This window comes from Podarcis erhardii (assembly GCF_964252035.2).
Source record: "Podarcis erhardii genome assembly, chromosome: 10".
Classification (NCBI taxonomy): Eukaryota; Metazoa; Chordata; class Lepidosauria; order Squamata; family Lacertidae; genus Podarcis; species Podarcis erhardii.
In genome coordinates, this window is record NC_138500.1 from 23,258,119 (window position 1) to 23,276,134 (window position 18,016).

The window sequence follows — 18,016 nt, forward strand, 5'->3', positions numbered from 1 at the left end:
AGCACAGTTTAACAACCCCTGTACTAGATTTACCATTGGTCTGTTCCAATTTTTCTGCTCTAGTAGCCTATATACTGAGACTGGAATACTGGCCTAACATTCCAACCATGCAAAAGTTGGAGATTTCTTCACAGACTCACACCTCTATCCAGAAAAGTAGGAGGGCATGATCGTAGTTCAAGGGCAAGAGCCCTCTGGGAGAATGCAGAGAGCAAGGCTGATGAGAGATGTGGTCTAGAAAGAGTCTTAAGGCCTGACAGACTTGAGGCTTCCCACTCCTGATCTAAGCAGAACTGGGTTATGTTTTTTGCCCAAAACAAGACCACCCTTTAAATTTCTGATATCCAAACGCTCTGGCTAATCATTGGTAAGGAAAGAATGGCTTGCCACAGTTTTCTCCCTTCTTGTTTAAAAGTGGACTTGGAGGCGTATCCCACATGGTTGGAGTGTGAGGAGCTCCCAAAGAACAGATTTGAAAGGTCCTAGGGATGCACATTCTTCAGTATGTTAGGACATCCTGGGGCACCACTTTCATCAGGATCTGCAATTTTACTGTGATGGAATCTAGACAAATGCAACAAGGAAATCAGAGGAAAAGTTTACTTTGGGAGAGGCATCATTTGGTGTTCTTCAGCGAAAACACAAAACTCTGGTTGCTTCACACATCAGATATATCGTGGTCCACATTGTGAACCTGCTATTCCCTATGAAGTGTGAGAGAAGCTATCTGGTTTCACTTCCTGTTTACATGCAATTAAAATTATTAGCATGCCTCTTGGTAGTTAACAGGGCAGAGCCATATACTATACAGATAGGTATATATACTTGCTAACATTTGTGAAGTAGTCTTGAGGAACGCCTTCCTGAAGATTTCTTCTCCAGTCTCTTCCAAGTTCATTCAAACTAGACATATTCTTAACTTTTCCTGTGGTTGAGCTCTAAGCAGTATTATACATGCATTGGTTTATCCTCTTCGTGTCTTTACCAAAACTTCATAAGATAAGTACAGTGCTTTTTGGTTCCTTATATGTGTGACAAGGGGAAGTCGTCAATCACAGCCAATGCGACAGGCCCAATTTACTGTGGAGGACTGTGCATGTTATCACAATTATTTATTAAATTTATATACCATCCTGCATCCAAAGATCTCAGGGCGGTTTGTTGTTATGGTATGTATTTTTGTGGCTTTTATACTCTAAACCACCCTGCGATCTTTGGATGAAGGGTGGTATAAAAATTCAATAAATAATAATAATCAGAGTACTAGCTTAATTTCAGGGAGAAGTTTCACATATGACTGTTGTCCGTCCTAAACTGAGCATAGTTTCTGCTGCACAGATGTTGGCATTTGCAGCTCTATAGTCTATAAAAGGACAGAGGGAACTTCGTCCCCAACTCTTTGGTGATGCAGAACTCCTCTTGACGGCCTGTGAGCCACAAACAGTGCCATGTGCCACATGTGAAATCGGGCCTCATTTACGCTAATTTTGAAGCTTCCCTTTCACAGTTCTGAGCTACCATAGCTGATGCCATACTTACTGAACATGGATGTGAAGCAGCCTGGGATCCTAGCCTTCTGTACCACCAGATAGTAGACGGGCAAGCCAGACAGAGTCACAGCACAGCCAATGCTGGTGTTCACAGGATCTGAATACAGGGATGTTCCCACGATGCAGAAACAGGCTATTGTGAACACTAGTGGGAAAAACAAAGGCACCTAAAGGAAAAAAGGTCAAATCGGAAAATAAAGTTCTGCATGAAGCATAAATGCAAAAAAGAAACATGTTTTGAACATGGAGAAGAGTAGTATATTTAATCTAAGAGATGGAAAGGACCGTAACTCATGCCTATACAAAGCACTTAAAAGCAACAACAACAACGCTCTTAACAATGTCTCCATCCTCTAGTTTTAATAAAGTGCAGGAAAAGGAGCTGGTTTAGGGTTTCTTTATGGCTTCTTCCCAAATACTGGCATGTTATGGTGGCATTTTTCTCCCCTTCTCCTATTTTTGGCATCTAATGGATCCGTGATTCCCTTTTGTTCTTGTTCAGTTAGTAGCCTGTGAGCAAGGTCACACTTTGCTTCTGCTTATGTAACACAATATTTACAGAATATGGCCGTCCAGCAATGAAATTCCCCTAAGCAGCTTATAAAATAATGGCTTCAGATATACTTCATTGTGACTTGCTTTCCTTAACCATGGTTAAGCATTACACTTGACCATATGGATATCAAAACATAGGCACCCCATCTTCATTAAGCAAATTGTGGTTAAGGCAGTTTCCCCATCTCTCTGCTTACAAGATGAAAAATGGGTCCTGTATCAGGTAATCCTCCCTGGGGTCAAGGCTTAGTCTGGCAGATAAAACCACGGTTTCAGTATACATTTGAGATCTTACAGGGTGAGAGCAACAAACCACTTGAGCTTTATGTCTGAGCTGGGCCAATATGTTTGGATTTTTGTGCTCTATAGCTAGGTAAAAGATAGAAGCACAGATTTACCCTTTCCTGTATCCACTATCTTTAGTCTTCTTACCTTAAAGGGTCTTGGCAGTTCTGGATGCCGATAACGATGTATCATGAGCCCCAGGGTGGCAAGTCCTATGAAGAACCAGCGTGAAAAGCTATAGAAGTTCAACAGCCCATAGAGGTCACCAATGGACACCATCAAGTAGATCAATGGCAACTGCAGATGGAGAAAAATGACAGTGTTGGAAATATGTTAGTAGAATACAAAACCAGTTTTCCATGCTCCTTTTAGGTTTTCCTTGTGACTAATTACTGTATAACACTTGTCCATTATTACTGAGCAGAATTATGGGAACGTTTTCAGTTGATGAGACATGATGGTGGACTTGGCCCTGAAACTCCCAACTAGTACAAAATTGCTGATGGGGGCAGATGGCCGACAGCATGTAACATGTCTGTTGAAACATCCACACCAGCTGCCCACATGCTACCAGCCTAGGTTCAAGGGTCTTGTGTTAATATACAAAACCCTAAACCCCAGATACCTTAAGGCAGTGCTTCTCTAAATAGTTAAAACAAAAGCAACAATACAATAACCCCCTCCTCCCACAAACACATTTAAAAGTATCAATCAGTCCTATGAAACAAAAAGATACAAATACAAAATACAAATAGACTAGGCTTGCCACATGTCAGGAAAATTCCTGACATGTCCTGGTTTTCTGGGCATAAAAATGGCGTCGGGGGGCGGGATTTTGTCAGGGAAAGCCCAGATGTATGGCAATGGAATGGAAAAAGCAGTTGAAATAGCTCAAAAAGCTCAAATCAGTATTTGGGGGTCAGGCTTCCCCCAAAAAGCTCTTCAATTTTGGGTAATTTCCTAAAAAAAAAAAAGCTCAACAACTTTGCAGGTATCAGGAATTTTACTTTTTGAAATATGGCAACCCTAAAATAGACAAGTAACACTTAAGAACAATATAAAACGACCCCAGCTAAACTTAGCCGTTCTTATCAAAAATATAGTGACAATTCATTTATCCATCTGTCTTCTTTCAGTAGCTAACAAGCATCCTTTAAGTACACCAAGGATGCGATAAAGTGTTACCTGCCCAAAGATGGAGGCTAAAACCAGGGTCTTAATGTGGTATGGCCAATTTGTTTTGAGCATGGAAACAGAGAACATTCTACCTTTATAGAGTTTGTGTACATGCAGTGCCTGGCACTGCCTATCATTTAAGAAACATGCCTAATACATTTAATTCTCCCCCCTTTCAAATTACACATCATCAGCCTTCCAGGGGCAAAATCCCCCCCAGGCCCATACACTGCATTTTATGTCCAACCGCACACTAAAGCAAACCTTGAAGCTCTTACCATTAGTATCAAGGCTGGAAGAGGAGTGTGTCTTTCAAGGTGTATCATTGAAAAAAGAGCTGGCCACTGTCCCTCCCGGGCAGCTGCAAACAACATCCTGTGGAAGAAAACCAGTTGATCACACATTGAATTCCACTCCCTTTTTTTGCTATGCTTACTGGAGGTTTGTTAAACACTCCTTTCATTAAAAGAAAACATTTCTTTCCCCCCCTTAGAAATCATAAAGTGTTAGGGATATCACATACTCTAGGAAAAGAGAACCCCACAACAGCAGCATTGCACCTGGTAAATTTGGAGAAGACTTCGTTTTTATTTATATTCCTATCGCTGAAATGTAAGCGTTATTCAGAGTTGTTCTCTAGCCTTCACCACTCGCTGTCCACTGACCGGTTTTTTAAGAAAAGTTCTTTGTGAAATATCAGCTCGCAAAAAATGGCTGTCGTTATTGAAGTGAATTGTGCTGAGTTCAATATGTCAAGTCGGGGAGCAAACGCTCTTTAAACTATACCAATGCACTTGACTTTTTTCCCTTTCTATATAGGCATTATTTCCTAAGGTGTGTGGGAAAATATTTTTCTTATAGCCTAGGTTTGTGCTGTGTTTCTTTAGCCACAACTTCCCAGCATTTGGAAATTATTTCTACATAGGTTTGTGAAATGGAGATAAGAACTGGAATTTCTGTACAAAAGGCAGATTTGCGGGGTGGGGTGGGGTGGCTGCTTTCTGTATTATTCCCTAAAGTAGCATTTTGGTAGAAGGGAGACACTGACAAGATAAGGAACTGTGAACAGTTTCTTGTAACAAGGACATTTGCTTTGAAATGGGCAAGCCCTTACCTTGAAGCAGCAAAGATTCCTCCATTCAAAGCACCAAAACATGAGAGAGCTACAAGTATTGGAATCACAGAGGAAATGCTCTTGAAAGCTTTATCAGCAAAACTCTGGAAGAAAACCAAGACAGCCTTATCATTAAGGCCAACCAACAGTATCATAGGGTACCATTCTTTGAGTTCTGTGGAACTTTCCATTATGTCATACAGTAAACGAAGGCAGTGTAGTATAGTGGTTAGAGTGTCTGACTAGGACCTGGGAAACTATGGTTCAAATTCCCAGCAAGCCTTGTGAGCCAGTCACTGCCTCTCAACCTAATCTACCTCACAGGGTTGTTGTGGGGTTTAAACAAGGAGCTGGAGAACAATCTAGGTCACTTGAGCTTCTGGGAGGAAAAGGAGGGATATTGGCTGGCAATATCAACCCTGCTGTGTGGGAATCCCTTGCAGACAACTGCAGTGCCTGGAGACAGACAGGTTGTGTATCCACAGCGGTGACCAGAGGAGGAATGACCGCTGGAAGGAGCACATAAAAAACACACACCGTGGTGCTTCTGCAGCAGCACAACTGTATGCCTTCACCTGCCCCTGCTGCAACAAAACATGTCTCTCCCATATCAGTCTCTGCAGCCGCAGATGGCGCTTTAACTCTGCAACAGTTTGACATTCCCGAAGGTACACTCCTCCATTGTCTCGGGAGACAGACAGATGTCAACAACAACTGCAAATAAATAAAAAAGCAAAAACTGGGCCAGCCCAGGATGGGAGAGAGAAATATATATTTGGCCTCAAGTGACAAAAGTCGTTCTTGGAGAGCCAGGCGCTCATTGCATTGAGTACACAACTTCTGTCCAACAGGAAGGTACGGTAGTTGTGCATGTCACTAGACAGTGCAAAACATTTGAAAGCTGCCACAGCCCTGCGGCCAGCAGAGGCCACCTGTGAAATAAGTCAAAACTAGAAGAGGTCAGCACATCAGCCGAAAAGGCCTATCCAAATTTGTGTCCAGACAGTTGAAGGACAATACATAAATTGCTGCTTTATGCTGAATAAAGGTACCGTATATTGATCTGGAGAGAATAAAAAATCTAGGAGTACTCTGTATTCTGTCTGGTTTGCTCATTTATAGGTGCACAATTTAAAGATTCTTCCTCGAACAAATGTTGTTTAGCAAAGCATGTATGTTTCCTCTTTGCTGCCCATGGAAACAGATGTCTGCCCTAAGAATTTACAATCTGTTACTTAAATCTATGTCCAATAGGCCTTCTAGACCATCTTCCTTCTCCTCTGCCCCCCGGTCTAAAAATACAGATAGCACGCAAGTTGCCACACTCACCACAGCTACTGCGTCAGAGTTGAGAATCTCATGTGGTGTCAGGACTGCGTAGTAAGACACATTGGTAAGGATGTAACACCCTGTAACAACGGCCAAGGACACTATTACAGCGAGTGGGACATTCCTGAAGAAGAAAAGCAGCCTCTCTTATAAACAGTTACAATTTAAAGACAGATTTCCCTTGACCCTGTGGCCACCCACCTTCAATAATGCAGAAGGCATTTGCAAAAATAGGAAAATAAAGACAGTTGGGAATTTTATTTGGTCCACATTTCAAGGTGCCTTAAGCTAGCACCAAATATACAAGACCTGCCAAAGGTGTAGAGATGAAAACAGGGACACTTGAAACTCATATCTCTTCTCAAAGAACAGGCTACTTTTGGGAGCCTGATGACCTCCCTGACCCCCGTATTATATGCTGGATTGCTATGTGTTGCTTGCATTATATTTCTTTACGTAACTTTATGTCTAAATATGTCCTTTTCAAGATAGTGATACTTAGCCACTGTGATTCACAGACTGTGGGTCACTCTGTCCTTGAGGTTAGTTTGTAAGATGCAGGGAGTGCCTCACTACTACTACTAATTATTATTATTTTTATTACTCCTACTCTCTAATGAGAACCAACTTCATCCTTTCCCATTCAAATGAATAGGAGTTTCCTTTCGTGTTTGCTCCCACCTCTGAGTTTATCATATATATTTTCAAAAATATTTTTTACTACCTGGATTTCCCCAGCCACTCTGGGCGGCTTCCAGCACATATAAAAACATAATAAAGAAAATAACAAACCCTAAAAGAAGAATAGCAGACCCTGACAAGCCCCTCCCCCTCTTTTTATCCAAACTGCCTCATGTATTGGACACGGCTGTTGAAGGAACTGCACTGACGTTTACCTAGCGAATCATCTTCAAGGTGTTGCTAATGTATAAAGCTGGAGCAACTCAGGGCTGGCTGACCATTTCCCTCTGTACAGACTCAGGAGATGACTGAGATCCACTGTGGAGATTTTGCCGATACCAACACAACCTGCATTGTGTCATCTGAAAGCTGGACTGAAGTGGGGCTCTCACTGTCTGCGATTCAGAAGGCACCGAATGGTGGATGCTTCTGATGTTTATGGAAAACACACCTGCTTCCTAAGGCTTTTCCCTGACCTTTAGCTTTAGCTGAATGGATGGGTGTTGTAGCTGACATCTGTGCTACTGCTTCTTTTTAATGGACAGGAACATCGGAAGCTGCCTTATACTGAGTCAGACTATTGACCCCTCTAGCAGAGTATTAGCTACAAGGACTGGCAGCAACTTCCCAGGATTTCAGACAGGAGATTCCTCATTGGCATCTGGTTGGTTACAGTGAGAACATGAGGCTGAACTAGATGGGGTTTTGGCTTAATTCAGCAATATCTTCTTATGCCAATTTACTCAGTCTTTTTTTAACTCTTCCTGAGGTCCAGCGGACTCCTTAGAGTTAAGGGGAGTCTCCTCTTTGGGGCATTGCTGAAGAGACTCTGCCTCCCAACATTGCTCTGTTGGTCTGCTTTTCCCTCAGATGCTCTCAATTATTTTGGAAACACATGTTTCATAAACCGGAAAAGAACGGACCCCCCCCCTCCCCGTTTGCTCACCGTTTAGGATTTACAATTTCCTCTGTTACAAAGCTTATATAGAACCTGAAATAAGAAATCAAGAGTCACAAGGTCAACATATGTGTGTTTTCTTTTTTAACCCCCCCCCCGACCCCAGTAATAACGAATCCTGCTATATTAGCTTCACTTTGCGGAAGTATTCTCCTTTCCATGTACACATATATTGTATGTCTGTAATAAAAATAGATAGATAAAAATGCACACCAGACTTTTTGAAAACAGCTATGGAATCTTACAAAACAGCATCAAAATTACCAAAGGGAATGAGCTGTGAAGCAACATCACCTCAATAATTCACAAAAGAAATGAACAAAGGGAGATGACACTATGAGTTATATTCCCAAGCCTACAACAGATATTTGGTGCAGACTAGATAGATAAATATTATCTGCAATCCAGGATTGTACCAGCACTGGAGTAAAGTACAGATTGATTGATTTATTGCTTAATTTGCATTTTCTTTCTGACATTTGAGCAAACAGTAGAAAGCTCTGTTAGAATTTCAAAGACTTACCAGCCTCCATAGGCAAACATCCCAGAGTAAAAAGCAAGAGGCAGCTTTTCGAGTGTCAGCGAAGTTGTGTTAAAGCTGTCCTGGAAATTTTCATAGTGGCCTGAAAAACAATGAGAACAGGAATATACATCAGCGGACACCATCCTAGATCAGAAGCATTTTCCATTGTGCCCAGCCAGATAAGAGCATAAGGAGAACTGGCTGGATCAGGCCATGTATCGTTGTTTCTGTTTCTGCAAAACATGCAGAAGTTCAACAGGTGCAGACTCCTCCAGCATGGAGCTGTAGTGGGGGAGAAATGGTACCCAAGGTATCTACAGATGCTGTAGATGCATCTTCTCTGCCTTAGGGCTTCAACTGGCTACTATGGGTGAACTGTTGGGAACCAAGACCTGGAACACGCCCGGACATTGTTTGATTAGCAGAGTAGAAGAACCTTGGCAGGTGCATGGATTCAAAAAATAAAATAAAATACACAGACAGCAGGAAAAAATTCTTTAAGGAGAGATATAGTAAGGCATAAATTGTGCAGTTTGTTGCTAGCTCCCTAGCAAGGCAAAGCTCAGCTCATTTAGAGCAAAACCTGTTTCAGCAGAAAAATTACACCACACGAATATAAAACGCAAAATGAAAGTAAAGCATAGAAGTCAGAAGAAGAAACTGCTCACTGAATGGCCTTGGAACTAATCTAAGACACACAGCATGAAAAACAACAGCTGCGCTTCAAGCACTTTGAAAAGTTGAAGACCCGCTAGAATGTTCTAGCAGAGAGGTTTTCAACCTTTCTGAGTCTGCAGTTCCCTTGACCAACTACATTCTTTCTGCGGCACCCCAGTGGGGCTCAGGAGCCCAGTTATATCACCATTTGCCTTTTTCAAACGCCCTCCCTTGTGCAGTGTTCCCTCAGCCTCCTCTCCTTGGGAGTCCTCTGGGCAGCCGCAGCTGCTGCCCCTGGTCTTTGAGCTACCCACCCTGCCCCAAAGAGAGATGCCTCCTCACACTGCCCCACAGGGGCCTGGAAAGCACCCCCTGGCCAGCCCCAGAGACACCATTTGCCTGGGGAGTTTGTGGTCAGAGCTGCTGCAACAAACATCTGTGCAAGCCTATGGGAGGCAGAGACAGGAGAGAGCCTCAGAGGAGAGAGGGAAGGAAAGAGGGACAGAGGCCAGTTTGCCTGCAGCACCCCTGACCATCATTCAAGCCACCCCCAGGGTGCCACAGAACACTGGTTGAAAACCATTGCTCTAGCATATTCCAGCTTTTACTGGCAGTTTCTGCACACATAAAACTTCACACCTTGACATGAACAGGGAGCCCTTTTTCAGCTTAAAGGTTACTTTCCCTTGTGGGGACTTTTCCAGGGGCCACAGGCCTGGGGTGCCTGGGGCCAGAGGCCAAAGGGAGTGGAGAAATGGATGTGATGCTCATTCTTCTACAGTATAAATCAGAGGCGCAGGCACACAACTCACCAGCCAGGCCTGCGAGAGGACCATCTGAATGATGCACCTCAAGCAGCCAAGGGCAGGGGCATGGCCTAGGGAATGTCGCTTGATAGGCAGTTGCGTTACCCCACCTGTCATAGTTGGCTTGTAGAGATAAAACGATTCCCCACCCTTGGCCTAGGAAGAGTCCCAGGGGCTTACTAGAGATGCCTGAAAGACCACATCCGCCACCTAGGCCTGAGATCACTTCTGTATCCTGGGGTGAGAAAGGGAGCAGAGTGCCTACTTTGTAGGCTGTATGTAGAGCTTGGCCCTCAGTAGAACCATGGATGCGTAAAAGCTACCTGGGGCTCAAGTGGGATAGCTCAGTTGGTAGAGCATGAGACTCTTAATCTCAGGGTGGTGGGTTTGTGTCCCACATTGGCCAAAATTCCTGCGTTGCAGGGGGTTGAACTAGAGTTGGTCCCTTCCAACTCTACAATTCTATAAGTCTGGAAAAGTACCCCACACAGAAAAAAAGGTAAAGGACCCCTGGACGGTTCCATCCAGTCAAAGGCGACTATGGGGTTGCGGCGCTCATCTTGCTTTTCAGGCCGAGGGAACTGGCGTTTGTCCACAGACAGCTTTCTGGGTCATGTGGCCAGCATGACTAAACTGCTTCTGGTGCAATGGGGCACCGTGACGGAAACCAGAGTGCACGGAAATGCCGTTTACCTTCCTGCCGCAGTGGTACCTATTTATCTGCTTGCACTGGTGTGCTTTCAAACTGCTAGGTTGGCAGAAGCTGAGACGGAGCAATGGGAGCTCACCCAGTCTTGGGGATTCGAACCACCAACCTTCTGATAGGCAAGCCCAAGAGGCTCAGTGGTTTAGACTACAGTGCCACCCATGTCCCTACCCCACATAGAATTCTGTTATCAAACCTACTGTTGTTTCCTAGCAAGTCTCTCTCACCACCCCCATCTTTCCTATTTCTTTTCCACTGCTGGTTTCCGCCCCTTCTGATGCCCCTTTCTCATTTCATGCCATGTAGGAGGGTTCTGGCCAGTCTTACCATTTCCCAGAGCCATCATCCCAGGAACGATGATCAGACCAATCGTGACCATCTTGAGGGCTGTGAGGAATGTCTGTATGTTGGCAGACCAGCTCACACTCCAGCAGTTGAGGACTATGACTAGGGCTGGAAAGGAGGAGAGAGATGTGACGTGTAAATAGAAAAATGGAAAACGCATAAATATTTTTTAGGAAAAAGAAAGAAAGAAAAAGGAGGAGAGAGAAATCACCATGAATGGCTGCGACTGCGATGCTTGTGCTTTTGGAACAGCTAGCAAGTGTTGACTTTTTGCTGACATTAAAAAAAAACAGAACCAGAAATGCTTCTGTGTCATAGCAGCCCATGGAGATGGAAAGCTTACTTACTAAAAGTGCTGATCATTAGAAAAAAACCCACAAGCTTGATGGGGCTTTCTGATAGGACTCCAGCATGACTGGCAGAAATGTCAATAAATCCCTGTTGCCGGATCTCTGCAGCAGGTGCTTTCTGTGCCAACTTTTAAATGCCTGCTGAAAACTCTTAAATTCTGCCAGACCTGTGCAGGCAATTAAGAATACATCTTTCCACAATGGCTAATCAATGTCTGTTTTCAACAACACCCACCCACCCACCCACCCACCCACCCACCCACAGAAAGAGAGAGAGAGAGAGAGAGAGAGAGAGAGAGAGAGAGAGAGAGAGTTTTTACTGTATATGGTTTTGGGTATTTTTGTTTTAAATTGCTCTGATATTTTTAAAAATGAGACAGCAGCCTCAATATTTTAAAAAAACAAATAAAGCAAAGCTGCACCTGCATTTCTGCTGGTCACGTAGCTTAAAGGCCGAGGAGCCCTATAAGGAAGGAGTTTACAACTGTTTGCGTGAAGCTTTCAAACATGCAAGAGCGCTGCTGTTTCTAAATATTGCCAGTGAGTGGTGTTTTGTTTTGTTTTTTAACTAGCTGGCTTTTAAATAGCTTTTAACTGTGGTTTTGAAAAGCCCTTTCCTTTGCCAACTGGCTGACAGCATCAAACAAAAAGAAAACCAGCTTCTGTTCATTTACAAACTGCCTTGGATATATCAAGCAAACTTTTTAAAGACAGCAGGAAGAAATCTCTCAGCATTTCATGGATGGCCTGTGAGAACTAAGGCTGCCACCCTAAGCCCACTTACCTGAGTTTAAGCCCCACTAAATTCAGTAGGAATGACTTTTGAGTAGACAAGGTTAGGATTGTGAATTGAGGAGAACTTATCGTACGGCACTGGGAACCTTTTTTCTTAGTATAGAGCAGGAGTAGCAAACGTGGTGCCCTCCAAACATTCTGGATCCCGATTCCCAGCCACCCTAGTCAGCATGGCTAATGGTAATGGATGATGGGAACTGTAGTCCAACAACATATGGACTACTAAGAGTTAACTGAGATGCAGCTATTGGGAATGAAAGGCAGTTTCTCAATGAGGCTAAGTAAGGGATTAAAGTGGGGGTAGCCAGCTGGTGTGGTGCCTTCTAGAAGTTTGATAGACTACAACTCCCATCATTCCTGAGTATTGGCCATGCTGGCAGGGGCTGATGGGAGTCCAGTGGCATCTGGAGGGCACTGTGTTGGCTACTGCTGGGTTAAAGCAATCAAGCTCTGAGAATGCACCAACCATGGTGCATGAAGGTTTTAATGTCTGATGTTTCATTGTGTTTTTTTATATTGTTGGAAGAAGCCCAGAGTGGCTGGGGCAACCAAGTGATGGGCAGGGTAAAATCAATCAAATTATTATTATTATTATTATTATTATTATTATTATTATTGGTACTGGCCTCAGCAGCACAGTCTGATAAATGCCAATTGTAGAGATGCAAAAGTGAGGGTATTAAAAATATATCTCATTATCTCTTACAAACATTTAGGGAAGGATTCTTGACCCATAATAAAAACAAGTCTTATAAGCTATGAAGATTTGCTTTATTTGTGAACTTTCTTGGCACATTTGTGATATTTTGCTGTGGAAATATCTGCAAATGTACAAGAGGCAGTGAGAAATGTAGTAATATTTGGCAGGTACATTTAGGAAACCTACACAGCATCTTAAAAAGCAGAGACATCACCTTGCCAACAAAGGTCCGTATAGTTAAAGCTATGGTTTTCCCAGTAGTGATGTATGGAAGTGAGAGCTGGACCATAAAGAAGGCTGATCACCAAAGAATTGATGCTTTTGAATTATGGTGCTGGAGAAGACTCTTAAGAGTCCCATGGACTGCAAGAAGATCAAACCTATCCATTCTGAAGGAAATCAGCCCTGAGTGCTTACTGGAAGGACAGAAGCTGAGGCTCCAATACTGAAGGACTGGAAGGACTGAAGCTGAGGCTCCAATACTTTGGCCACCTCATGAGAAGAGAAGAGTCCCTGGAAAAGACCCTGATGTTGGGAAAGATGGAGGGCACAAGGAGAAGGGGACGACAGAGGACAAGATGGTTGGACAGTGTTCTCGAAGCTACCAGCATGAGGTTGACTAAACTGCGGGAGGCAGTGGAAGACAGAAGTGCCTGGCGTGCTCTGGTCCATGGGGTAATGAAGAGTCGGACACGACTAAACGACTAAACAACAACAACATCATTTAGGATTAACTTGCAACCTTATATATTTAGTTCTCTTTGGTACTCACTGATTCCTGTAGTGGTGATCAGTTTCACAGCCAAAGGAGGGACGTTACATGGGGCGAAGAAAGGCTCGATTAAGTACCGACCAAATGCCAAGGACACCACAGCCATATTTGCAGGTCTGGAAAATGAAACAATGGCAAAAACATTTATTTTATTTTGGTCTTTTCTCTGGCAACTTTGTCTCCCTCTCACCTATGTTTTATGTCTGCTCCTGTTGATGTCTGCTCTTCTAAAACAACCACAAATGAAGACATTCAGACACTCTTCCAAAGCATGGATTGAGGACTGGGAAGAAATTTCTGACAAACTTTCTGACATTAAGAGCTGTCTGATAGGGGAATGACTACAGTGGTACCTCAGGTTAATAACTTACCGTAATTTGTTCTGGAGGTCCGTTCTTAACCTGAAACTGTTCTTAACCTGAGGTACCACTTTAGCTAATGGGGCCTCCCGCTGCCACCGCATGATTTCTGTTCTCATCCTGAGGTAAAGTTCTTAACCTGAGGTACTATTTCTGGGTTAGCGGAGTCTGTAACCTGAAGCATCTGTAACTTGAGGTACCACTGTACCTCAGAATGTGGTGGACTCTCCTTCATGGAAGGAGGTTGGATAGCCATCTGTCTGGGATTGTTTCGCTGTGATTCCTGCCTTGCAGTTGGACTAGATGACCATTGGTCCCTCTCCAACTCTACAATTCCAGGATCCAAATGAGAATCTGTGAGACTCCCTTTCTGCCAAGTGCAACGGCAGGGAATTACAGTCTTCCATTTCTAAACTGCAGGAAACAAAAATAATAATAATGCAATCTTATCCAAATCAGACAGGCCACAGGTTGCCCTCAGGCCAGGACCCCAGCCATGGTTAGGGATTCTGATTTCAGGGCAAACCATAGACCAAAAGCATTTTCTTTCAATAGCCCGCCACCATTTCATTTGAACTGTTGAACTAATGATGCTTTGGAGACCAGGGGAGAGAATGGTGGTCCAATCACCAAAATAAGAACCCAGGTTTTTCCTCAGTATGCCCGAGATGCCCCATGGTATTATGGGAAAAGCAAAAGGCTGGTGAGGCTGATGAAAGAATGCCCTGGTGCTGCTGCCCCCCATGGGGGGCGGGGAAGATACTTGTTGTGTTTGTTGATGGTGTGCTGCCCCCAATCCTGACAGTGGATTTTGCACTGCTCTGAAAAGTGATAGGAAATGAAGCCCCACTCCAAGTGGTAAGAGGTTGGGTTTCATTTCTCCGTTCTACATTTGGCCCATAATATTCATTGGGGAGCTTTCAGCTTGGTTCTTCATACAGTCCTGGGTAGACAGGGGAGATGCACGGGATGGAGCAAAAGGCCTTGAAATGTGGTGATCAGAGCCTCACCAACATCCCGCTAGGATTATTTTCAAAGCCTTTTGATGGCCATTGGCCAGTCTTTTACAATAGGCTCCATCAACTCCCCCTCTGGTATGAGCTAGAATGATTTCCCCAGCTCCCAACCCCGCTTTCTCCTCTAAATTCTGCAGCATTTGTGACAACACACGCAAAACAAACACAAAAGGGAACAAGCTTTGAACGGATGGGCCTGACCTTGGTGGGGTGGTCGATGAGTGTGTGTGTGTGTGTGTGTGTGTGTGTGTATTCTTGTATTTGCACTGAAATAGGGTAGTGGGCCCATGTGTTTGCATTGCTCTGTCCTGGTGCTGCAAGCGGTGAGATCCCTCTCCTCAGGGAAAGCAGCTCCCAGATGTTCTGCGGCAGACGGCTCTGTTTATCTAGTAGCTATCTGGTATTGGTGGAGGGACAGATCATATATCAAACTGATTTCTATAGAACAAGACCTTTTGTTGTGGCTGCTGCAAAAAAGTACAGTGGTGGTCTTCTTATTGGAAGAAAATATTCATCTATCTCATGTAATGACTGAAAGAAAGGCTGTGTGTGCATGTTTGTGTGTGTGTGTGTTGTTTTTATTCTCCCATAGGGCTTTCTCTATTATTTCATTCATTCTCTCTCCCCCCCCCCATCTCTTTCTTAGATTCCTTTCCCTCTCCCCTCCCTCTCAACGTCTTTGCAGCCATTTGTTAGATCTCAGTGGTGCTGCATCCACCAGCTGGCTGCTTTTAAAAACACAGCTGGAACAGTGCCCCTGTTGAGAGATTTAAAGAGACACAAAACTCCCAGTAAAACCCCCTCCGTCCCTCCGGAGAACCTCCCCTTTCTCACACAACAATGGGAAGTTGAGGCTGCCCTTACCGAATCATAACAAATTCCGCCCATAATCTTAGAAAAGCAGGCAGTGGCCCAAGTGTCTCTAGCAGGTAAATGTAATGACCGCCGGATTTGGTGATACATGTTCCAAGATCTGCATAGGACAGGGCTCCTAGAAAGAAAATGTTTAAAATGTAAACCCTGTGTGCATTTCTTATCATCACCATCACCCTTATCTGATGAGTAATATCCCTAATTCTAAGCACATTGATATGAAATTCAGTTGCACTAAAATAAGTTGGACTGGTACCAATGGAAGGATATTTAGAACTGAGATGCATAATCATCATCATCAGTAGTAGTAGTAGTGGTAATTTCCATTCTTTTGTCTGGTTCTCATTCAAAGGAGCCCCCACTTTTTATCTTCACAATAATCCTGGTTGGGTTGATAGATGATGAATGTCCCACTGTCACCCAGTGGCTGCATGGCCAAATTGGGATTCAAACCTCCCCAGATGGCAGTGCAGGACTTCAGGGCCTCAAATTTCAGCAGCATCCTGGACAACACCAATATTGAGAAACCCCCCACTTTTCTGTAGGGCCCCCCGAGGTTCTGCATGCAGTACGACTGAACCAGTCACACTCCCCTAAATCTGCCTCTGCACATGGGCCTCTCTCCAATAAATTTCTAGCCCACTTTTTTATTAAAAGAAAAAAAAACATGTTTCTTAGCAACATAAAAGCAGTATAACGATTATAAAATACAACTAACCAACCCCCATAAAAATATAATGAGAACAAAAAGATTAATACGAAAAGGCAAACCGGGTAAAAGGCAAACCGAGTTCTAGCGTGTAACCTTCCCACAACAGACAGTTCCAAACCAACTGCAAGAATAAAGTACGGTAGAAAATACATAAGCATATTAAAAATATAATCAACGTAAACACATCCAATCACTGGTGCTACCCAAATGCCCGGGAAAATCAACATCTTTGCTTGGTACCAAAATGTTGACAAAGTTCATTCATACCAGTCGGGCCTTCCATGGGAGAGAGTTGCATAGATGGGGAGCTACTTCAGAAGAAGCTCGTTCTCTTCTTGTGACTCAAAGAAGAGCCTCAGATGATGATCTCAGGGTTCGGTTCCTATGCGGGCAGGTGGTCCTTTAGAGGTCCCAAGCCATATAAAACCAGCACTTTGAAATGAACCCAGTACAAATTGGCAGCCTTTGTGGTCAGGCCAGATCCAGTGTTATATGTTCATGCCGTCTTGAGCCTGTTAACAACTGAGCTTCTGCATTTTGCACTAGTTGTAGTTTCTGAACCATCTTCAAAGGCAGCCCCACACACAACACATTGCAGTAGTCTAACCTGGAGGTTGCCAGAGTCTTGACAACTGAAACAAGGCTATCCTCCATCCAGACATTTAATAGTAATAGTAATAATAGTAATAGTAACAGCAATAATGCAATTCTCCAGTCAAGTAATGCATACAAAAAATACATATACTAAGGTAAAGTGTGCACAAAAATGGATATATTTGTGGAAATAGCATACAAAAGTGCATTGTATTAGGGGAAATATACATAATAAAATATGCTTTGCCCCAAAAATATGTGCATTGCACAACATTGCATACAGAATTGTGTATATTAAGGAAAAATTCACACTAAAATGTGGGTGAAATTTCATGAGGACTATTTTAAAAAAATAAATAAATCACAAACTGATGTGGAAATGTGGAGAACTGAATTTAATATTGGTGTGTGTGTGTGTGTGTGTGTGTGTGTGTGTGATTCTCCCACTGCCCTCCACAGAAGCCCATTTTGAGGTTCCATCATCCCCAAGAGGACACACCCTAAGTTGTTATACCGCAATTGCCACACGCTGAAGTGGGAGAGGAGGCTTTCCCCCTTTATGATTGTTAGAATTCCTGCTCCATGATTGCAGTCATGGGATTTTTGTCTATCACATGAGGGTGTATGTGAAAAAGGAAATTAAACCACCAAGCAGCCAAACAACTCACCAAATAGTGATAGGATCCCACAAGCCAGCCACACCAGTAAGGAGACCCCCACGTTGCCTGAGTTTTGCAAGACTCCTTTGGGGGAAATGAAGATGCCGCTGCCCACCATGGTGCCCACCCCCAAGGCAATGACGCGGGTGAGGGTGATCTTCCTCCTGAGGAAAACGGCCTCCTTCACCTCTGCCGGTGCTTTGCTTCTCCTGCAAACTCCCATGCCTTATTCTGTGTCCCTGCTGAACCACAGGAAGTCCCCGTATGAAGCACAACTTGAGTTCCTTTCCGGACCCCTATGTCGCGGCTCAGTTCTCCTCTCAGTCAGTCTCTCGCTCTCTCTTTGCTTAGCAGGCAGAGTACAGTTTGTCTGGGAAGACTTTGGAATAACAGGAGCATGAAGTAAACAAATATTTAAACAAAAATATCAGGTGGGAGGGGAAATGGGGGCCCAAATCCCACGAAACGGAAGTCTGCTGCAGGGCTTTGTCCACAGCTAGT

General features: G+C 43.7%; 1 protein-coding gene across 1 annotated transcript; it reads right to left on the minus strand.

Moving 5' to 3' along the window:
* Positions 1-131: 131 nt before the first annotated feature.
* On the minus strand, positions 132-18,016 carry LOC309351085 (cystine/glutamate transporter-like). The gene is made up of 12 exons (XM_081878431.1): positions 17,525-18,016; positions 15,542-15,668; positions 13,303-13,418; positions 10,668-10,793; positions 8,172-8,271; positions 7,637-7,681; positions 6,010-6,133; positions 4,681-4,784; positions 3,845-3,941; positions 2,538-2,687; positions 1,540-1,717; positions 132-564 (listed from the first exon to the last, which is right to left on the minus strand). The coding sequence occupies exons 1-12, from the start codon at positions 17,736-17,738 to the stop codon at positions 500-502; spliced, it is 1,446 nt and encodes a 481-aa protein (XP_081734557.1). The 5' UTR covers positions 17,739-18,016; the 3' UTR covers positions 132-499.

Bases quoted from the DNA above. Each gene is read 5' to 3' on its own strand.
- LOC309351085 (XM_081878431.1), bottom strand. From the start codon at position 17,738: ATGGGAGTTTGCAGGAGAAGCAAAGCACCGGCAGAGGTGAAGGAGGCC. The intron at 8,272-10,667 runs GTAAGACTGGCC...ATTGTTTTTCAG, and splicing joins GATGATGGCTCTGGGAAATG to GCCACTATGAAAATTTCCAG. The intron at 565-1,539 runs GTAAGTATGGCA...GCATTTGTCTAG, and splicing joins CTGCTTCACATCCATGTTCA to ATTCCATCACAGTAAAATTG.